Source organism: Aegilops tauschii, chromosome 2, assembly GCF_002575655.3.
Source record: "Aegilops tauschii subsp. strangulata cultivar AL8/78 chromosome 2, Aet v6.0, whole genome shotgun sequence".
NCBI lineage: Eukaryota > Viridiplantae > Streptophyta > Magnoliopsida > Poales > Poaceae > Aegilops > Aegilops tauschii.
The window spans coordinates 642161831-642185996 of NC_053036.3; the positions used below are offsets into that span (position 1 = coordinate 642161831).

At 42.7% G+C, this 24166-nt stretch overlaps 1 protein-coding gene across 1 annotated transcript in view; it reads left to right on the forward strand.

Moving 5' to 3' along the window:
* Window positions 1-20430, forward strand: part of LOC109744609 (uncharacterized) — a 41367-nt gene extending 20937 nt beyond the window's left edge. The window contains exons 2-7 of the mRNA XM_073507560.1: window positions 16574-16893; window positions 16989-17101; window positions 18049-18171; window positions 19178-19286; window positions 19378-19500; window positions 20141-20430. Coding sequence (XP_073363661.1) covers window positions 16574-16893; window positions 16989-17101; window positions 18049-18169 — 554 coding nt within the window. The 3' untranslated portion in view covers window positions 18170-18171; window positions 19178-19286; window positions 19378-19500; window positions 20141-20430. The remainder of the gene's footprint in view (window positions 1-16573; window positions 16894-16988; window positions 17102-18048; window positions 18172-19177; window positions 19287-19377; window positions 19501-20140) is intronic.
* The last annotated feature ends 3736 nt before the right edge of the window (window positions 20431-24166 follow it).

A 24166-nucleotide genomic window follows, 5' to 3' on the forward strand; every position in this document is an offset into this window, starting at 1 on the left:
AATGCCTGCAAACCTGTACCAGTCGGACAAAATCCTCCGTGCACTGAAGATGCCCTATGAGAAGATACATGCCTGTGAGAAAGGATGTGCCTTATTTAGGCTTGACTATGCGGACTTGAACTATTGTCCCATTTGCAAGTCTTCCAGGTATATTGTGGTAGACAACGGTATGGGTGAGAAGACACAGACCAAAATCCCCGTTAGTGTTCTTCGGTATATGCCAATCGTACCAAGACTTCAACGTCTTTTCATGGTCGAAGAGACGGCCAGACAGATGACATGGCACAAAACAGGCAAAAGAACCGAACTAGATGCAGATGGGAATCTGATGATGGTACACACATCGGATGGTGTTGCGTGGAAAAAGTTTGATGAATTACATGCTGACAAAGCGGCAGATCCGAGGCATCCTCGAGTCGGCATCAGCACGGATGGGTTCAGTGTGTTTGGTATGACGGCAGCCCAATACAGTTGTTGGCCCGTATTTGTCTTTCCACTCAATCTCCCCCCCCCCCCCCCCGGACAGATTATGCAAAGAAAGAACATTTTCCTGACGTTGATAATTCCAGGACCCAACTATCCGGGCAAAAATATCAATGTGTACATGCAGCCGCTTAAGGACGAATTGCAAGAAGCCTGGGATAATGGGTTCAGGACATACGACGCCTTTAGCAAACGGAACTTCATAATGCGTGTCTGGTACATGTACTCGACGCATGACTTGCCGGCGTATGCGCTATTCGTTGGTTGGTGTGTGCATGGAAGGTTCCCGTGCCCCACATGCAAGGGAGCTCTTGAGTTTCGTTGGCTTCAGGCCGGTCGCAAGTTTTCTTGCTTCGACATGCATAGACAGTTCCTGGATCCTTGCCATAAGTTCAGGAAAGACAAGAAGAACTTCATCAGGGGTAGAGTTATCAAAAACTCTGCACCACCTGCATTGACAGGCCAACAGACCCTGGATCAGTTAAACGCTCTCGAGCCAGATCCACAACGTCCAGGGTACTTCAAGGGGTATAATACTAAGCACGCGTGGACTCACAAAACATGCTTATGGGATCTGCCTTACTTCAAAGACCTCCTTTGCCCACACAACATCGACGTGATGCACACTGAGAAGAATATCGCCGAGGCACTTTTTGGTACATTGTTCGGCATAGATGGGAAGTCAAAGGATAATACTAAGGCTAGAGTCGATCTGGAGGCGCTATGTGATAGGCCGTTACAAAACATGAAAGAACCGAAAGGAAAGCAGAACTGGACGAAGCCAAAGGCATGGTTCAATCTTGGAAGGCCAGCTATGAGGGAAATTCTCTTGTGGGTGCAATAGCAGTTGATGTTCCCCGATGGGTATGCAGCGAATCTAAAGAGGGGAGCAAATCTTGATAAACTGAAGATATTTGGTCTCAAGAGTCATGATTGGCACATATGGATTGAGCGGGTAATGCCGGTGATGTTGCGTGGCTTCATCCCTGAGGATGAATGGCTAGTACTGGCAGAACTCAGCTATTTCTTCCGTGTTCTTTGTGCGAAAGAACTATCGCCTTGCGTGCTAGAAGAACTGGAAGAGTTGGCGCCAGAGTTGATCTGCAAGTTAGAGAAGATCTTTCCACCGGGCTTCTTTAATCCAATGCAGCATTTGATTTTGCATCTCCCGACCGAGGCAAGATTGGGGGGCCTGTGCAAAATCGTTGGTGCTACCCAACTGAGAGGATGCAGAAGACGCTTCGAGAAAAATGTAAAAATAAACGTAGAATTGAAGCATCGATGGCTGAGGCATTCATTACAGAGGAGGCGGCAAACTTCGTAACAGCGCACTACGAAGACAAAAATTGTCATTTGCATAATCTGAAGCCTCGGTACAATGCTGACGAGCCTAAAAAGGGTGGATCCAACCTCAGCCTATTCAAAGGGAATCTCGCACCAGCTAGTGTTTCACATCCAGTATCTTTGGATAACGAAGAATGGCGGACCATTTCGTTGTATATCTTCAACAACCTGATAGAAGTGCGGCCGTACATCGAGTAAGTTCTCAGTACATTGTTTCGCAACTTCTATTTCCTTTGAACTACTCTTATTCCTGGATATGTCATACAGTCGATACGTCACCATATTCTCGTATGGAGCGGAGATCCAAAAGGATTCCGTCGAAGAGTATGAGCTTCTCGCAAAGCAAGGAGGTGGCTATCCCGGTTTCATCTCTTGGTTCAAACAAACGGTAATTTCTATTAGACAATTTCATTTCATTCGCTAATTTGTGCATAATGCAACAATCCTTTCATATTAAACCTGTAGGCTAATTCAGAGTCTATGGACGCCGAATTGAGACAAGTCGCTAATGGTTTTGACTATAAGGTCCGTTCATTTGACAAGTACGACATCAACGGGTATCGCTTTCGTACCTATGGCAAAGAGCTATCTATGGCCGACTGAAAGTCAACAAATTGTTGTGTATCTGCTATCGGCGAAGGAGGTACCGAGTATTATGGGAGAGTTGAAGCAATTTATGAACTTCTGTTCTATGGTGAAAACCCACCGAATGTCGTAGTCTTCAAATGTTATTGGTTTCAGCCGAAGGAGACTAGAAGGACTCATGAACATGTAGGGCTAGTTGAAATCAACCAAAGCATGATGACCTGTCAATGCTTGACCGATTACGTCAAGGTGGCCTTGCACATGTTGATGCCAATGAACCCTATGAGCCCGTCATTGATTATAGTGATGATGATGATTATGCATTTATTGATGATACTGATCGATATTATTAGTAGTGTCAGGTATTACATTTTTTTATGTTGTACTTGATGATGATACACTTAAGTGATACACATATTATTATTCATGTCGGTCTTTTTTTATGTTGTACTAATTTCGTTTACTGTTTGTCATGGCATGTGTTGAAAGATGGTGGGCGCTGGTCGGGAGCGTGGTCTGAGGTCTTCCATTCCAGACGCACCTCTCCGCCGAGCGTTGCTGGACAGTATGGCCACACCGCCGGGCCCTTCTTCGTCGACCGCGGTGCCCAGCAGGGGACGAGGTAGGAAGAGAGGAGGTGGGGCACGTGGTCGTGGGAGAGGAGGTAGGGTGACTGCTACGGTGCCTTCCTCGCCGCCACCCCCAGCCGTTTCACCCGAGCACGTGACTGCTAGGGTGGACTCGTCCGAGGAGGAGGCTACACGGACTCCGGTCCACGAGCCTCCGGTCCACGGGTCTTGGGCCCACGAGCCTCGGGTCGACTGGCCTTCGGCCCACGAGAGTTCAGCCCACGTGACCCCGGAGGAGCACACGTCCGGATGGGGTACCTGGCTGGATCAGCCCGAGGAGCCGAGTGGCCATGCTGATGATGGCGGGGAGCCGACTGATCTTGAGGAGGAGGGGGGCACCGTCTACCAGCGTGGTGCTACACGGCTCCCGTCCGTGCCGGTGACCCGCGAGCAGAGGTGGTTGATTTTCCCTGATGGGGAGAGGTACGTAAGTGCATTTAATATCTTTGTACCTTGTGCATTCATGTTTTTTCAAATAACTAATGCGTTGGCCTTGTCATGCTGCAGGGGTTGAGACCACCATCATAGTGTCCGCCGGCCCAACTCCGTCCTTGGAGTTCTTTGCCGGCAAAACTTCCCGGGGTTTGTCACGTTTCCTGGTGAGGGTCGGCTTCCAGAGCTTGGATTGAGCTGGGAGCACTACGTGGCTGCCCCGGCCCCGCCAAATGAGATTATCGACGGTGTCGTGTGCGACACGAGGGCAGACATGGTGATCAGAAAGTTCTAGGTAATTTCTCCTTTACACATTTAAAAATCTTCAACTAGCTAGTTATTAATTGTACTAATCAATATTGTCTCATTTGATTGCAGACATTCTACAGGTGTGAGGAGGGATACGAGGAGGACGCGGCACATGTTATCGAGAACGTCTGCAAGCGCCTACTCCAGAACTTACGGCACGAGGCTCGGGTGCAGGCTGTTCGAGACTACTACGCCTTGCGTGGTATCAAGAAGACCAAGCCGGCGTGCCGCGATAAGTTCCTGAGTAAGGAGCAGTACATGAAGGTAATTCTTAAGGCCTTCTCTACTTAAGTTCCTTCATTTAGTAATTCTTAGCCGTAGCTCTCAAGTTTCTATTTGCTAACTTAGGCGCCTCCGAGATGGTGTGCGGATCGGATGGATTGTTGGGAGGTGTTGGTCGATGAGTGGTGCTCACAACGATGGCTAGCCCTCCACAAGGAGGCCAAGGAAAAACATGCCCAAATGGAAGGTGTGCCACACCATCAAGGCAGCTCCAACTTATATCAGTTCGGGCGCAACTGGGTATGTGGTTTGCTTCATGATTCATGCAATTCATTCATCATGCTAGCTTGAGCCCTTTAATTACTAATTTTCATTGTTTCTCTCTTTCAGGCACGCTACAATAAGGCGGATAAGGTGCCAGAGGTGTACGACCTGTATGCCATGGCCCACACTGCCTCTTTCAAGAAAGTCAAGGCTTTCTCTCAGTCTGACCTCGATGATGCAAACAACTTCACCAACATCTCCTCCCACAACAAGCTCGTGAGATATAGAGATGAGGGGAAGGCGAGGAAAGGGGAGGACTTTAACCCGAGCCAGGGTCCCATTGATCCAGAGCTGTTGATGATATCTGGTGGCGGGAGGTCCCATGGCTCCATAGCCATTGGAGATGGACTTATCCGTTGTCCTAGCACTCTCCCGGAGATCAAGGCGCGCCAGTCGAGCTTCGCTCCTGAGATAAGGCCTCGTGAACGGCCAGTGTAACTCGCCATCAAGGTTAGTGATACGTACTCAGTTATCTTTCTCCATTACATTGTGTGCGCTTCCATCAATGATTACAAATGGTCATGTGAGTGGTGTTGCAGGCTGATATACAGAGTGAGAGAGATAGAACGGAGAAACTTCTGGCGGAGGCGGCGGAGAGGCAGCGGGAGTTGGAGGAGAGGACGACAAAGATGATGGAGGAGGAGAGGGCACAGAATGACATGCAGGCAAGGGCCATGTACGAGCTCCTTGTGGTAAGTTTCTTCTGCAGATTAGCCAAAACATTCATGTAGTGTTTGTCTCATTACTAACTAGTATGACTGAGTCGTCGAAACCAAATGTGCAGTCTGTGTGTGAGAAGACAGGTCAGACCGCTCCGCCGATGCCAGTGATTGCTCCTGGGACCACGGTGAGTTTTATTTGAATGGACATTACTTGCTAGTCTTAACATTTGAGTGTCATCATGCTAACAAGACATTGGAAATGATCTTTGGTGCAGCGTAACTCCAGACAAGCATCGCACGATCCTTCTCCAGCTACCGACACGAGCCACCCCGCTCCTACACCTCCTGGATCTTGGTAAGTTTATCTAGTGTTTTGCTTAACACATGCATAAAGACCTAGACTTAGCTTTATTTCCTCCAATGCTTACCATAATGACCTAGACTTAGCTTCTTCTCCTCCAAAATGACTTAATAAGCTTACTGACCTCCAAAACCATCCATTTTACCTAAGTTAGCTCTAAAACGATCTGTACTTAGCTTACTTATGTCAAAAATTGCATAATTAGCTTAGTTAGCTCATAGACGATCCATTTTACCTAAGTTAGCTCTAAAATGACCCATTTTACCTAGGTTAGCTTATAAATGATCCAGTTCATCCAAGTTAGCTCAAAAATGACCCATTTTACCTAGATTAGCTCCTAAATGATCCATTTTACCTACGTTAGCTTTAAAATGACCCATTTCACCTAGGTTAACTCCAAAATGACCCATCTTACCTAGGTTATCTCATAAACGATCCATTTCAACTAATTTAGCTCATAAACTATCCATTTCACCTAGGTTACCTAAAAAACGATCCATTTCACCTAAATTAGCTCTTAAATGATCCATTTCACCTAAGTTAGCTCAAAAAGATCCATTTCAACTAAATTAGCTCATAAATGATCCATTTCACCTAAGTTAGCTCAAAAACGATCCATTTCAACTAAGTTAGCTCATAAATGATCCATTTCACCTAAGTTAGCTAAAAAATGATCCATTTCACCTTAGTTACCTAAAAACGATCCATTTGACCTTAGTTAGCTCATAAACGACCCATTTCAACTAAGTTAGCTCATAAATGATCCATTTCACCTTAGCTAGCTCATAAACGACCCATTTCAACTTAGTTAGCTCATATATGATCCATTTCACGTAAGTTAGCTCATAAATGACATACTCTTCTTGTTCTAGTCTTCTTCTTGTTCTACTCTTCTTGTTCTAGTCTTCTTCTTGTTCTACTCTTCTTCTTGTTCTACTCTTCTTGTTCTAACTTTCTTATTTTTCATTTTGCAGATTTCATTCACTTGACGAAAGCTTGCATAGATGGAGTGCTCCTTATCCCTTTCTCTGTTTCTTTTGTATCGTTGAACTATGCATGTATCGTTGGATGAAACTATTGTAATATATATGGTTGGATGCCTCTATGTTGAACTTGTTATGTATGATGGAACTATGCATGTAATATATATGGTTGGATGATGAAGTTATGTGTTGGATATCTTATATGTTTGCTCTGTAATGGCCTTTTGAAATATATCTATATATGTCATCTATATTTGTGATGAAAATTGTTGGATTTAATAAAAAACAGATAAAATAGCCAATATGCAGGCTCTTTGCCGTCTGCCACCGACGGCAACGGGCTCTTTGCCGTCTGCCGCGGACGGCAAAGAAGACACGTGGCATCCAGCTGTGCTTCCTGGGAGCTGACCCATTTGGCCAGTTTGCCTACAGTGGCAGACGGCAAAGACTTTGCCGTCAGCGGCGGACGGCAAAGACACTACAAATTTTGCCGTCAGCGGCGGACGGCAAAGACACTACAAATTTTGCCGTCAGCAGCGGACGGCAAAGGCCTGCCGTTAGCCACTTAACGGACTGACAGCGCAATTATTGCCGTCTGCTTTCTTTGCCGTCCGCCGCAGACGGCAAAGACTTTGCCGTCAGTAGCAGACGGCAAAGTAGCTATTTACCGAAGCCTACTTTGCCGGAGCCTTTTGCCGTCCGCGGCTGACGGCAAAGGCCTTTGCCGTCCGCCGTTCAGGCCTTTGCCGTCCGCCGTGGCAGACGGCAAAATAGCTGATTCCTGTAGTGCTTGATTTGTATGCTATGATTGTTGGGTCATGAGACCCATGTTTGTAATATCTCGCTCCTCGGAGCCTAATGAATAAATACTTGAGTTGTAGAGTTATGTTGTGATGCCATGTTGTATTTACACATATCGAGCATATTGTGTGTATGATTGAAATGCTTGGTATGTGTGGGATCCGACAATCTAGTGGTTTATCCTTGGCAACCTCTCTTATGGGGAAATGTAGTCTAGTGCTTCCATGAGCCATAGTAGTCCGCTACAGCCCGGTTCACCGGAGTCCTGTTAGCCGAGCACTACTGCTCAGGACACTTGACTGGCCGGCATGTGTTTCACTTTGTTCCTGTGTCTGCCCCTTCGGGGAAATGTCACGCGGTGACATCCGGAGTCCTGCCTAGCCTGCTACAGCCCGGGTTCCCGGAGTCCTGTTAGCCCAGTGCTATAGCCCGGATTCACACGCTGCTGACCAACATGCTCGATGTGATTCATGTATGCTTGTTCCCATAGGTTAGTGCCGCTTTGGGTTCACGACTAGCCATGTCGGCCCGGGTTCTCTATCATATCGATGCTAGCGACACTATCATATACGTGAGCCAAAAGGCGCAAACGGTCCCGGGCCTTGGTAAGGCGACACCCGTGGGGATACCGTGTGTGAGGCCGCAATGTGATATGAGGTGTTACCGGCTAGATCGATGTGACTTGGAATCGGGGGCCTGACAGGTCAATGTTGACCCGAGGCGACTCAGGTGAGAGGCGAGGCGCAACAACGATTTGGACCAGAAGTCGGGTATTATCTTGAGTGAGACGTAGTAGACAGCGGTTTACATGAAGGCCGTGTCAGTGAAGGTAGCAGCGATAATTGAGGCGTCTCGATAGTTGAGTCCGGGTTATGGCCGGCTGTGGGATTCCCTTAGATGAATAGTAGCAACAATTAAATCTCCTCTTGTCTCGCCGCAATGCCGGGTCGTGTCTGGACTTGAGCATCTTAAAATTGATTTTGATCTCAGGTAATTTTTCCTTCATCCGGATATTGCAACTGGGTGGATGACTCATGATCCGACAGCTCTGGTATTTGCATCGTGGACTAATCACCATACTCCATCCGAAGCCACAACAGCTCAAACAATACTTTGTCTTGGTCTCAGTAGATTGCCATGATTTTTTTGGTGGTTTGTAAAAAACATAACCCTAAATTTCTTTCACCTCAAATATCGTATCTCGTTCCGGCTGCTTGCTAAGGAGACAATATAGATCCTTCCAAACTGGTTCTTCTTCGTTCAACAAATTGCGAGCTTCTTGATCCTTGAGGAGCACCCTCCAAGAACTCAGCACCACCGTGCGCCAGCCCCACGGTGGGCGCCAACTGTCGTGGAGTTGTCACGACAGATGTCCTAATGTGAGGACTTAGTCGTGAGGCCAACGCATCTATATGGTAGCTTTAGAGGGGTTGAGCGGAATCGAGAGACGCAACACAAGACGAGGATTTAGACAGCTTCGGGCCCTGGGAAACATTATCCGGTAATAGCCCTACATGTTGTTTGTGGCTAGATCTCATTATGATCATGAGGAAGTCGCCGTAAACCGGTTCTCCCAGTTAACCCTAACCCTTAAGATTGTTTCTTCTTACTTGTCCCTCTTTGGGGAGCCCTGCCCCTCCTTATATAAGTTGAAGGGGCGGGTTACATGTAGAGTCCAACTCGGACTTAAGACTTAACTATTATGACTTCTCTTCATGGGCTTCTTAACATCTTGAGCTTCATTACGTCTCGGGCTTCATAACTCCTGGCAACCCAGTTATCACTGTCTGCCAGGTTATAAATGGTGCCGATTTAAGATGGTCTGCTGGTTTATGATTGTCTGCTGAGGTATCATCTGACTTAACTCCTGTCTTAACTGTCAGCCGTTTTACCGTCTGGGTTAACTGCCTGTTTTACCTATCTGTCTTAACTGCCAGCCGGTTTAACAACCTGTCGGTTTACCGTCTGACTTAACACCAACCGGTTTACCACCTGCCGGTTTAGCAAGTCCCAGCCGGGTTATAACTCCGGCCGCATCATACCGCGGGGTATATCCCCGACAGTAAAGGTGTGTCCGAATGTCGTAATCGTACTTTACTAGATATGTTGCGATCTATGATGTCTCTCACTGATTCATCGCTATCTTTTGGGGTTACGCGACAGATGCATTCACGTTAAATAGGGCACCATCTAAATCCGTTGAGACGACACCTTATGAACTGTGGTTTGGCAAGAAACCCAAGTTGTCGTTTCTTAAAGTTTGGGGCTGCGATGCTTATGTGAAAAAGCTTCAACCTGATAAGCTCGAACTCAAATCGGAGAAATGTGTCTTCATAGGATACCCAAAGGAGACTGTTGGGTACACCTTCTATCACAGATCCGAAGGGAAGATACTCGTTGCTAAGAATGGATCCTTTCTAGAGAAGGAGTTTCTCTCCAAAGAAGTTAGTGGGAGTAAAGTAGAACTTGACAAGGTAATTGTACCTTCTCCCTTATTGAAAAGTGGTTCATCACTAAAATAAGTTCCAGTGATTCCTACACCAGTAAGTGAGGAAGCTAATGATGATGATCATGAAACTTCTGATCAAGTTACTACCGAACCTCGTAGGTCAAACAGAGTAAGATCCGCACCATAGTGGTACGGTAATCCTGTTCTGGAAGTCATGTTACTTGACCATGACGAACCTACGAACTATGAGGAAGCGATGATGAGTCCAGATTCCGCAAAATGGCTTGAGGCCATGAAATCTGAGATGGGGTCCATGTATGAGAACAAAGTATGGACTTTGGTTGACTTGCCCGATGATCGGCAGGCCATAGAGAATAAATGGATCTTCAAGAAGAAGATTGACGCTGATGGTAATGTTACTGTCTACAAAGCTCAACTTGTTGCGAAAGGTTTTCGACAAGTTCAAGGAGTTGACTACGATGAGACCTTCTCACCCGTAGCGATGCTTAAGTCCGTCCGAATCATCACTAGTGCAGAACCGGGCAATAGCACTGGTTCGTAAGGCCCTTTAGTGCCGGTTCGGTAACCGGCACTAAATTGTAGGCACTAAAGGCCCCCCTTTAGTACCGGTTCAGCACGAACTGGTGCTAAAGGGCAACCACGTGGCACGAGCCAGCTTCGTGGGCGCGTAGGACATTAGTACCGGTTGGTAACACCAACCGATACTAAATGTTTGGGTGTGTTTTGGTTTTATTTTTTATTTTTACTTTAATTTTGTATTTTCAATTTAATTTAGTGATTGTTTTACATTATAATGAGTTGTTAAATCATTAGGTGATTAGTTTGACTGGATGCGTGGATCGTAGCTAAGTCATCAAGTATATGTCATATCCATATTATATATACTTGATCACCTACTTAAGTGATCGAGGTAATATGGATATGGCATATACTTGATCACTTAGCTAGAATCCATCCAGTTGAAACTAATATGCAATTTCTTTCATAAATGATATAATAACTCATCATCATCATATTAATTAATATAAAAACTCTTGCATCATATATATCATCACCAACGGTTTTCATAGCAAAGATATCATCGAGTTCAACATGGTAATGAAATTATAAGCGTTCATAACACCACAAAAGCAAATCACTCTTTGAGATTAAGTTCAGGACGAAGAACACGGACATGAGAGGACAAGTACTAAGAGCATGAACTAGCTAATTAATCACTCCTGTTGCTCTCTCTCAGGTAAAATAGCATAGAACATGTATAGCTTTGCTGATTCATCATATTGGAGCATGCAGATGAACCTGTCTCCTAATCATGGGTTGCGCTTCTGATTGCTGCCCCCTAGTACTTCTCTGTGATCGTTCACAATTTTGCTCCAGTCTTTTACTATTAAGCATTCCTCGCTATTAGAAATTCTGAATGCACTAAAGTGCATTGTAGGATATCTTAGCCGTAAGCTAGCAATATTCATGGTACCTTTAGTCTTGATCCAATCAGGCACAACATTCATCGGGAGTCCCTGTTGAAGAACATCGTATAGTAACATACTTAGCAATGAAGTTTAGCTTAAAAAAATAATGTATGCAAAAGATGCACTGAGGAGAAATAGTAGAAATCTTACCATCTTTCCTAAATATATGTGACCCTAGTTCAGTACGAACACTATTGGTCGCACGTTTTGAGTACTAACATTTCTAAGTGCAGGAAAGAAATTTGTCTTGACAGCATCAAGATCCTCAAGCCATGAAACATAATGACTTGTCTCCTCGCAGTTTAGTTCGGCCCTGGGATAGTGGACGGTCCTGTCTACCAAGCGCCGGACATGTTTGCTTGATTGGAAGTAAGCTGCCAATATAAATTGACATCTATTAATTATTCAACTGGTTCAAATAATCTCATATCGAAGACATAAATATGGTTGAGAAACTCACATAATGTTAGAACTGGAGGCGTCTGCACATCGACCCAGATGTCTCTATTACCTTCAATATCATCTTCCGGACGAATATCAAAGGTGATAACCATATCAGGCTCAAAGTGCTTGCCAAGTTTTGCATTCAAAATAGGTGTATGTGTCTGCATTGTATAATTTGACGTTGAAGGTATAACCATGCTCGGTCTTCAAGTAAACTCTTTTTACCTTCATAGTTTCGTTAGGACTGAAACCTATCTTATCCAAGACAAAAATTCTTGCATGGCAGGGGATACGCTAGTAGAATAGTGAAAAATTAAAATTAAAAGTTGAAGCAAATGAAGCATAAGTCATGCTTAATTACGAAAAAAGACTTGTCGTTCTGACTTACTGTATCAACTTCGAAGTTTTCATCCAGCTTGATGCTGAAGCGTCTATCATCAACTAGAAAATTTCTGCCGCACAGGCCGCACTGGTCTTCGCAGTATTCGCACATAATGAAATCGTGTTCGTCGTCAGTAAATTAAATATATATCTAACATATAATTTATATCTAATTCATCTAACATTTGACATTAATATCTAACATATGTTCATATATAGGTGAAACATTAAACACTTATTAGTTCTATTAATTCAACTAATTCTGTTAATTCAACTAGTTCAACTAATTAATCGAACTAATTCAACTAAGAACTTATGAAGAATATACCTAATTAATTGAACTAATTCAACTAACTAGTTCAACTAATTAATTCAACTAAACTAGTTCTATGAATTTTCTTACTAAAAATAAGGTAGCTAGTTCTATATAATAAAATGTTAATTAGATAATGAAATCTCATATAACTAAATTAAATATATATCTAACATATAATTTATATCTAATTCATCTAACATTTGACATTAATATCTAACATATGTTCATATATAGGTGAAACATTAAACACTTACTAGTTCTATTAATTCAACTAAATAAACTAGTTCTATTAATTCAACTAAGCATTTACTAAAAATAAACTAGTTCTATTAATTTCTTACTAAAATAAAGTAGGTAGTTCTATATAGTAATATTTTGATTAGATCATCAAATCTCATATACCTAAATTTTCTTACTAAAAATAAACTTGTTCTATTAATTTTCATACTAAAAATAAACTAGTTATATTAATTCAACTAGTTCAAATCTCATATATATACCTAATTAATATCTAGCTATACTAATTCAACTAGTTCAACTTGTTCTAATTCATGTAAAATATATTTGACATTAATATTTAACACTACAAGAAATATGTCAACTTATGACCTTCTGTCAGTGACCCTCGAAGAATTGGTCATAAATTTGGTCAAAAGCTGTCTGGGGGGCTCCAAACCCTAAACCATTGCGACCATTTTGGTCAGAAAGGTCATAATTTCCTTACACGAAATTGTCATAAAGCAAACAGCGCTAGTCCGCTGCCTTATTTCTAGTTGTTAACGACCAATATAGATGGTCATAGCCTTGTAAATTGTGGTGGGTTGCGATGATTAGGCGCCATCTCATCAGTTTTGCCTATGTGTCATGTCCATGTGGCAGTTTTTGCCCTAGGTTGTGAAGCAACCTATATTTCTGTCATTCCAAAAATTCCCAAAAAAATCTCATAAATTCTTTGGGTCATATCTTCGTCAAATATGTAAAAACCTTCCTTGCCTAGTTCAAAAATAATTCAAAAATATTCATTTTCCTATTCTGTTTAGAACAACAGTTTGTGAAGAAAGTACCACTTTGGCATGTCCAAATAGTATCCATTTTCTACAGTGCTTTCCTATGCCCAAATAACCATCCTCCACCAAATGCCAGCTCAATCCATTCATTATTTTGAGCCGAGCTTCAACATTCGTATTTATGTCCAGTGTGGTAGTTTGCAAAGCAAGTACCACCTAGGCTCCTCCTTTTGAGCTGAAAATTTGTGAAGACGGTCTTCTTAGTAACTGATCATCCTTAGCCAAAACACACGCCTATTAGCCATGTACATTTCTGTACCGCTAATCAAACACTTGGCTGTTAATTCATGTTTGAGCATCGATCGGTCTTCTCGTGAGAATCTTATGTTGTAATTTTCTTCCTAGCACCTACCTGGGGAGTTCCCAACCCACTAGACATGCCTAGGCCGTCTAGAACACATGGCAACTCCACGGTCACGCGGTGACCACGCGGCGGGCATGAGAGTTTACGCGCTCTAGAGTTGGAGCCCTCGGCAACCGTCCCTACCTCGACGTATCGCCACCAAACCATATATTTATGATTACATAGGTACTTATGTAACTAGAAATGATTTTTGGAAAAAAGAAATAGCAAACTATGAGGCAGCTGCAGTTCAAATTTGACCCGCTTCCAACTGAATCAGCGGAAATTTGTCTTTTTCACGAGAGGTGGATCAAAACTTTTTACACCCAACCACTTTATCAATTGTGCATTAAATATGGCCTAGTATTTTATAAAAATGATTTGGTCCAATTTTGCAACAATTATTTTGGAGGTCCTTCACAAAAAAACCTCCTTTCGGGCACTCGAAAAATGGAAAATGGTTTTTTCGTCCAAAGAAAATGAAAACTTCCTTATGCAACATTGTTTGCCATTCCAATATGCACCCTTGTGCACAATATGAGATCATTTGAACAAACTATGCCATGAATGTGGCCATAAGATTGATCATTTTTCTTGAAAGCCATTGATCTCCACACGTGATAGCTCGTTTCTAAGAACACTTTTTAAAAATAATTGTCGTATTACAAGTTTGTTATTTTTCCTGGGAACTTGGCCACATATAATGACACAATGCGAAGGTTTCCCAATTTTTTGATTTTTTTTAATTTTTTATGCCCGTTTCAAAATGCGGTCAAAACGGCGGGAATGACCGTTCCTAGCTAGAGGTTGAATCTTGGAATTTTTTGGGTGTTTCTCTGATTAAATAGATACTTATGTACCTATAAATGATTTTTGGAAAAAAAAAGAGGAAACTATAAGGCAGCTACAGTTCAAATTTAACCCGCTTCCAACTGAATCGGCGGAACTTTGTCTTTTTCACAAGAGGAGGATCAAAACTTTTTACACCCAACCATTTGGTCAATTGTGCATTAAATATGGCCTAGTATTTTAGAAAATTGATTTGGTACAATTTTGCAACAATTATTTGGTAGGTCCTTCACAAAAAACCCCTTTTGGACACTCAAAAAATGGAAAAATGGTTTTTTCGTCCAAAGAAAATGAAAACTTCCTTATGAAACATTGTTTGCCATTCCAATATGCACCCTTGTGCACAATATGGGATCATTTGAACAAACTATGCCATGAATGTGGCCATAAGATTGATCATTTGTCTTGAAAGCCATTGATCTCCACACGTGATAGCTCATTTCTAAGAACACTTTTTTAAAATAATTGTCGTATTACAAGTTTGTTACTTTTCCTAGGAACTTGGCCACATATAATGATACAATGCGAAGGTTTCCCAATTTTTTAATTTTTTTTGAATTTTTTATGCCCGTTTCAAAATGCGGTCAAAACGGCGGGAATGACCGTTCCTAGCTAGAGGTTGAATCTTGGAATTTTTTGGGTGTTTCTATGATTAAATAGATACTTATGTACCTATAAATGATTTTTGGAAAAAATAAAGAGCAAACTATAAGGCAGCTACAGTTCAAATTTAACCCGCTTCCAACTGAATCGGCGAAAATTTGTCTTTTTCACGAGAGGAGGATCAAAACTTTTTACACCCAACCATTTGGTCAATTGTGCATTAAATATGTCACAGTATTTTAGAAAATTGATTTGGTACAATTTTGCAACAATTATTTGGTAGGTCCTTCACAAAACAACCCCCTTTTGGACACTCAAAAAATGGAAAATAGTTTTTTCGTCCAAAGAAAATGAAAACTTCCATATGAAATATTGTTTGCCATTCCAATATGCACCCTTGTGCAGAATATGAGATCATTTGAACAAACTATGCCATGAATGTGGCCATAAGATTGATCATTTGTCTTGAAAGCCATTGATCTCCACACGTGATAGCTCGTTTCTGAGAACACTTTTTTAAAATAATTGTCGTATTACAAGTTTGTTATTTTTCCTGGGAACTTGGCCACATATAATGACACAATGCGAAGGTTTCCCAATTTTTTGATTTTTTTGAATTTTTTATGCCCGTTTCAAAATGCGGTCAAAACGGCGGGAATGGCCGTTCCTAGCTAGAGGTTGAATCTTGGATTTTTTTGGTATTTCTCTGATTAAATAGATACTTATGTACCTATAAATGATTTTTGGAAAAAATAAAGAGCAAACTATAAGGCAGCTACAGTTCAAATTTGACACGTTTCCAACTGAATCGGTGGAAATTTGTCTTTTTCACCGGAGCTGGATAAAAACTTTTGAAACCTAACCATTTGGTCAATTGTGCATTAAATATGTCCTAGTATTTTAGAAAATTGATTTGGTACAATTTTGCAACAAATATATTATAGGTCCTTCACAAAAAAACTCATTTTGGGCACTCGATAAATGGAAAATTGATTTTTTCATGCAAAGGAAATAAAAACTCCCTTTGTCAATATTGTTTTCAAATCCAAGATGTAAACTTATGCAAAATATGATATTATTTGAACAAATATTTGATAGGACTTTCACAAAAAAAACTCATTTTGAGCATTGAAAAATAAAATGAAATATTTTATCTTGAATCGATCACGACCAATTTATATGGTCAAAGGTCATCAAATGGTTTGCTGCGTTCTGATTGGACCATGAGCATATCACGCGGATCACGCATCAACCACCGTCGGATGCTTCCGGATCCAACGGCCCAAACCCACCCGAGCCGAAACCCTAGGTCTGTCCTCATGGACATTTTCCACCCACCGCCCCCCCCCCCCGCCTCCTTTCTTTCTCTCGTCGCGCTGCCAATTCCCCTCGCTCTATTCTCCTTCCTCGCTCTCGCGGCATCCCATCGATCCACGGCCAGATCCACAGCCCACCCCGACCCACTACGATCCATCCCCCTCGTCTCTGCCGCCCAGTTGCGCCGCGGCCGCCGTCTGCGGTCCCTCCTCGTCCTTCGCGTAGCCGCCGTCTGCGGCCCCTCATCCCCTCCTCTCTCTCCCGCTCGACTCACTTGTCGTCGCTCCCCCCCACGCTCGATCCCGGCGAGGACGTAGCAGTCGATCCCGACGAGGACGGCGGCGGTAAGGTCGGCGCCCTCGTCGAGCGGCACGCGGCGCTGGCGGCGGGGTCTGGCCAGCGACGCCGAGATCTGCTACGGCGCGACGCCGACACGGTCCGTCACGACCGCCTACAGTTTCCGCACGTCCAACGACGGCTGCACGGTCACCATGCCCAGGTCCACGCTCTGCTCCCACTGCTTTTTTCTCTCTCTTGGCCGCTGCCGCCGCGTAGAATTTGATGCTTCCATGGTCGTTCCCTCGATTTGATCAGGAGTGCCCTGCCCGGACGGCGGCCGGTGGTGAGGAGGTCGCCTGGAGCCGGAGCCAGCACCAGCGCCATGCCTTCCCAGAGCTCGAGTGGATGCACTTATTGCTGCTTGATCTGTAAGTGTGCTACAATGAAACTGCTGGTGCTCGGGTGCCATGATGAATGATCCTTGGGTGTGTGTTATCTAGTAGGAATACAATGTGAAGTCACGGATTAGCAGTAGAAATTGCTTTATTTTCATATTTCCATCAGTGTTGTTCTTGTGGACAGAACATTCAGAACTAGACCCTTCCCATGGATATGCATAAGTTTCAGTGTATACTAAACGCTACTACTCTTGTGATAGATATTCATTTCAGGCTGATGCACATCGTTGAGTCAATGTTTCATACTGAAAGTTCACAGTGGGTTCCTGCTTATGACTGTGTCATTAAGGCCTTACATAGTGAAAGTTCACATGACTAACTCATATGCATGATACTTTTTTTACAGAAAGGCAATGGTCTGTAGTGAACTGAAGATAGGAAAAATGATATGTAAATGCACTTTGATCTGCTCAGTAGGAGCAAGATGGAGTCGCCGGACCAGAGCAGTGGAGTCTGCATTTTGTTCTTCTGTCAGACAGACATCCACATGCTGTACCGATTCTTAGTTCAGAGATAGGAATGTATAAATGGTTGCCGATCTCTCCATGCATGGAACAATAGCTTTTTATGTAGGATCCTTTCCGTATAGATGAGTCACAACATTGATTTCTTGATCCATTTGGAAACTAAAAGAAAGTACAGAGAGGACGAACTTGTTGGTAGAACTTCATCATATTCAGCAGACGGAGTCCACGGGTGTAGCATTTTGTCTAGTACACCCAACACCACCTCAGGATCCAATTCACTGTTAGAAAGTTAGAAATTGATATTACAAGTTCCTTATAGTGCAAACCAAAGCTGCTACTCCAACAACCATCAAATGAAACCATGTTTTTTAAAATTAAAGGGTCTGATTGATATTGGTCCTTCTTTTGACAGATATAATATGTATACTGACTTGTTATTTTCTTCTCTAGCAAGCACTACGGCGTCAACTTTGTGGTGGCCGACGCAACGGCCATCGAGCACAACTTCTTCGCCAAGAACAACCTCAGCGTGGACATCACGCCGCAGTACATCATGATGGAGCTTGGCTAGATGTACACATATTTTTTTACAACCTCAGCGTGCATTTTTTTTTTACAATGCACCAAAGTTTCTTGTTTCTGTTGTGAAAGTAATGTAAATGGTGTTACACAGTTCTCAATAAAAATGCAAATAACTTGTGAATTTGTCTTCATGTTGTATAAGTCTCGACAAAGTTAATTTGCATAATCCTCGACCTCCTCCTGCAATCTCTCTTTCTCCCTTTCTTCTCTGAATTTCCCGATGTTGTATAAGTCTGTAAGATTCAGATTTTAAGAGTACTTGCTCCCTGTACTAGTTACTTCTACTACTTATTTTTAGCTGTTTAGTACTACTCTGTAGATATGTGATACTAGTCTAGTCGCTTGTATAATTTTGTTTAATAGTGTAACCTGAACCATTGAGTAGTACCCTGTTCGCATATGTGTGATTATGTGTGTTCTGTAGTCTCTAGCTCCAGTACATGTGAACTATATGTTGTGGTGTAAATCATTTTCATTCTATCTTATAAACGTGTTTCTTCAATAGCTATTTCTGTTCAAGTCTTGTTGTCATTGATGTTAGCATTTAGTTTGTCTCAAGTAAAAAAATACTAAAAATACAGTGAAGATAATCTGAACCTCCCTATGTAAAATTTAGTTTGTCTGTAATACTACTAGGAGATGGGTGAGGGACTAAAAGGATGATATGCTTCCATGAATTTATTTGTAAGAAGTTTTTCTTGGTTGTGTACAAATCAGCACAAATATGTGAGCCTCGGTTCTGAAAACTAAAGAATTCATATATTGGTAGATAGACTATGATTTAGGATATGCTAAACAGAAAGCTTTATAAGATGGAACTATCAATTCATCATGACTTCACTTTGTCCTTTAATTTAATTTAATTTAATATGGTTAGAACTACCATGGTTTTTTAAGTAGTTGGCGCATTAAGAAACAGTATGCTGGATGTTTGGCCTTGCATCCGTCCTTCCATGAATTCATGCTTGTGCATTGCTAGTTATTGATTTTTTTGCAGGTCTTCTTCTTCCTTGATCTGGTGCAGCAGCAACAATTCAAGGTCATGGTCATGGAGCAGCAGCCATATATTTTTCTTCTTATTCTTCCCTGAGATGACATGAGATGAGGTTTGTTTTCCTCAAGGTCAAGGTGCAGTAGCTCGATTTGATTTGATGTGATTGGATTCAGTTTCCTCATGCCTCTCTGTTTGCATTGCAGGCTCTGTTGGTCGGTCTTCAATTCTTCATGCCGCTGCTGCTGCTGCTACATGAGGACCCTCTTCAATTCTGCATCCGTTGCGGCCACTGCAGCTTCCACCTCTAGCCGGCCGCATTCGCAAGTGTAAACTCCCCCTCCCTCCGTCCTAGATCTCTAGGTCTGTTGCTGTCATGCGCCATGTTCTTGATGTTGCGTGACCTCATGTGGATGCCACGAACGGCGCTGCTCCTGCGTGCAGATTTGATTCGCCGCATTAGTATGCGGTTGTTGTCTCGCTGTGGTTGTTCAAACTGAGATGTACCCAGTTGATTCGTCATCTCAGGTCATAAATTTTTTTGCATTCCCTGTTGCTGTAGCTTGTTGGATGCATAGTTTGATCTCCCAATGGGAATTATTAGTGAATGGTGATGTCTGTGGTCACGAGAATGGTGATGTAGTAGCTGGTATGCTTGATGCGTGTATGTCCATCTCTTTACTGTTTTGCTAGAACCATAAATCCTGATGCGCATGATGATCATGGTCTGGTTTGTTAGATCTATTCTGCTGGTGCTTAAAATTTGACATGCCTGGATTCTAAAACAAATTTTACAGCATTCTATGTTGTAGCCAAACACTTGCTCTGTATTTTATATTAAAACCATGGTATTGTGTACCTGCCAACTATGAGTAAATTACTGTAGTTTTAATACTTTGGTTTTTTTGATACTTTGCTGTTCGATTTACTTTTATTTTGTCCCTAAACATTTTGTTCTACAATGTGCAGATGCTGGCATTTCATTCAGGACAAAGAAGTTGGATGAAGCATAGTTTTACCTCATTGAGCTAGTTCTGGGAGTAACAAACTCCTTGTAGCAGAACTTGTACGTGTGCTAGGTCTGGGAGCTGATCCTATTTGTGTGTTATATGATGTAGCAGAACTTGTAGGGCTCCTGTGATAGACTTGGGCTGATACACTTGGGCTGTATGTGTGTTATCTAATTGTAAACTTGATGCTGATCACATTTTTATGTATGTTATATGATGTAGTAGATTGCTTCCTGCTGTTATTTGAAATATTGTGTCTGTTTTCTGTATTTGCATATTGAAATATGAAAGAACATGACCTTGACAGTAGGGTCCCACAAACTAGAACGTCACATTTGGGACCCACTTACCAGAATTTGACAATTGGCATACATTAAAAAAAGAGAAACAAAGGCTACGGCCCAAAGATAAAAAGGCTATAATGTTGGGCTAGGCCCATGAAATCGACGAAAAATTGACACAAAAAAATATATAGAAAGGCTGAATTAATGGGCTAGGCCCATGTAGAAAATCGAATTGGACCGGGCTGAATCTTGTGCCACGTCAGATTGCCACGCTGGATGCCTACGTGGCCTGGGGAGGTTGCTAGTGACCAAAACGCCACAGTAGACATATTTTGGTCATAAACGTCTTCGACCATTCCAGAAGAAAGGTCGTTATAGTCAGTTTACGATCGCCAGCTTTTGACCTTCTGTTTTTGTCACAAAAAGGTCGTAAATGGAAATTTGTGACCTTTCAGTGACCAATAGTGGTGGTCACGAGTTGACATATTTCTTGTAGTGTAACATCTTTTCCATATAATTCATCTAACATTAACATTCTAACATAATTATCTACGTAATTTATCTAAAATTAATCTAAACAACAGAAAATAGAAAATAAGTAAAAACAATGTGTGTGTATGTGTGTGTGTGTGGTGTGTGGTGTGTGTGTGTGTGTCTGTGTGTGTGTGTAGTGTGTGGTGTGTGTGTGTGTGTGTGTCTGTGTGTGTGTGTGTATGTGTGTGTGTACGAGCGGGGGGCGGCGGCGTACGGGCTGCGGCGGGCGACGACGGGGACGGGCGCGGCGGGCAAGAGGCGGCGGCGACGGGCGCGGCGCGCGGGGGCGACAGCGGTGACGGCGATGACGGGTAGCGGGGGCGACGACGGTGACGGCGACGACGGGTGGCGTGGGTGATGGCGGTGACGGCGACGACGGGCGGCGGGGGCGGCGAGGGCGGCGCGCGATGGGCGACGGGCGGCGCGGCGAAGAAGTTGGATCGAGAAGAAGTACTGGTGGTCGATGAAACTGATTTTTTTGTAAGTGCCATATATATAGGAGGGGTCTTTAGTACCAGTTGGAGCCACCAACCGGTACTAAAGGCCAATTTTCGCCAGGCCAAGGGGCGGGAAACGACCCCTTTAGTACCGGTTCGTGCCACGAACTGGTACTAAAGACCCCCCCCTTAGTACCGGTTGGAGACACCAACCGGTACTAATGGTTGTGCGCTGCCACCGGCGGTGCACAATGTTTAGTCCCACCTCGCCGAGCGAAGGGCAGCCACACTGGTTTATAAACCCAGCCGCGGCTGCTCCTTCGAGCTTCTCTATATAGCAGGCTTCTGGGCCTAACTAGGGCGCGCTGCCCTGTGAGTCTGCTGACCCTTCTGGGCCTGCATTTACACACCCTAGGTCTGGCAGGCCCACTTGGCAGCGCGCCAACAAATTTTTTATATAGTTTTTTCTTTTTTGCATTATTTATTTTCTTCTTTTTATTTTTGAGTAATTTTTTATATAGTTTTTTTTCTTTTCTGCATTATTTATTTTCTTCTATTTATTTTTGAATAATTTTTTTGTATAGTTTTTTTCTTTTCTGCATTATTTCTTTTCTTCTATTTATTTTCTTCTATTTCCAGTTTGTACACGAAGTGCGTCCAGTTTTTGCCGTGACCCTCTCTACTCTTTCGCACATGTTATGCGGGTGAAATGATGATACCATGCCAAGTTTCAACATTTTCAGAATTCATTTTGTAGTGATTTTCAATTTCACGGTCATTTAGCTCTCTAAACAATTAGGTAAATGACTGAAAAACAACAAATGATGTCAGAACATGTTGGAAATTGATGACGTCGCTTTGAATGCTGCATACTGAACACAAAAGAAGTCCGGAGTTCAAATAAGTTATTAAAACATTGAAGTGCCCGTGTAACAGATGAGTTCTCGTCGGAAACCCTGATACTCCGAAAGAGTTTGTCCAGTTTGTACACGAAGTGCATCCAGTTTTTGCCGTGACCCTCTCTACTCTTTCGCACATGCTATGCGGGTGAAATGATGATACCATGCCAAGTTTCAACATTTTCAGAATTCATTTTGTAGTGATTTTCAATTTCACGGTTATTTAGCTCTCTAAACAATTAGGTAAATGACCGAAAAACAACAAATGATATCAGAACATGTTGGAAATTGATGACGTCGCTTTGAATGCTGCATACTGAACACAAAAGAAGTCCGGAGTTCAAATAAGTTATTAAAACATTGAAGTGCCTGTGTAACAGATGAGTTCTCGTCCGAAACCCTGATACTCCGAAAGAGTTTGTCCAGTTTGTACACGAAGTGCGTCCAGTTTTTGCCGTGACCCTCTCTACTCTTTCGCACATGCTATGCAGGTGAAATGATGATACCATGCCAAGTTTCAACATTTTTAGAATTCATTTTGTAGTGATTTTCAATTTCACAGTCATTTAGCTCTCTAAACAATTAGGTAAATGACCGAAAACAACAAATGATGTCAGAACATGTTGGAAATTGATGACGTCGCTTTGAATGCTGCATACTGAACACAAAAGAAGTCCGGAGTTCAAATAAGTTATTAAAACATTGAAGTGCCCATGTAACAGATGAGTTCTCGTCCGAAACCCTGATACTCCGAAAGAGTTTGTCCAGTTTGTACACAAAGTGTGTCCAGTTTTTGCCGTGACCCTCTCTACTCTTTCGCACATGCTATGCGGGTGAAATGATGATACCATGCCAAGTTTCAACATTTTTCAGAATTCGTTTTGTAGTGATTTTCAATTTCACGGTCATTTAGCTCTCTAAACAATTAGGTAAATGACCGAAAAACAACAAATGATGTCAGAACATATTGGAAATTGATGATGTCGCTTTGAATGCTGCATACTGAACACAAAAGAAGTCCGGAGTTCAAATAAGTTATTAAAAATAAAAAAGAGGTGCAATGCTGGTTAATTTGCTTCAAGCCTTTCGGAATAGTGTAGACTGCACTGCACATAGCTCAGTGCAATCTATGCTATTTCGAAAGGCTTGAAGCTAATCAACATGCAGGTGAGCATTGCGCCTCTTCGTCATTGTCTATGCACTCACGGCTTATAAACCGCTCATACTACCTCTCTCTTGGCGAGGTGGGACTAAAAATCAGCTTACTAAGAAACTCTAGGACCGGTTCATGGCATGAACCGGTACTAAAGGTCTTCGTGGGGCCCCCAGCCTGACCATAGCCTGACACAGCCTCATTAGTACCGGTTCGTGGCATGAACCGGTACTAAAGGTTGCCCACGAACCGGTACTAATGATGCCCGCCCACCTAGCCGTTGGAACCGGCACTAATGGTCACATTAGTGCCGGCTCAAATTCAAACCGGCACTAATGTGCTTCACATTTGACCCTTTTTCTACTAGTGCATGTTAACAATTGCCGCATTTTATGATTATGAAATTTGGCAAATGGATGTCAAAATTGCATTCCTTAATGGATACCTTAAAGAAGAGTTGTATATGATGCAACCAGAAGGTTTTGTCGATCCAAAAGGTGCTAACAAAGTGTGCAAGCTCCAGCGATCCATTTATGGACTGGTGCAAGCTTCTCGGAATTGGAATATATGCCACTACAAGGATACCCTGCATAAAGCAACACATATTCTACAACGTTTTAACTCTATGTTGCAAAATTCACCATAGATACGCATATAAGCATTGCACAATATGCGTCG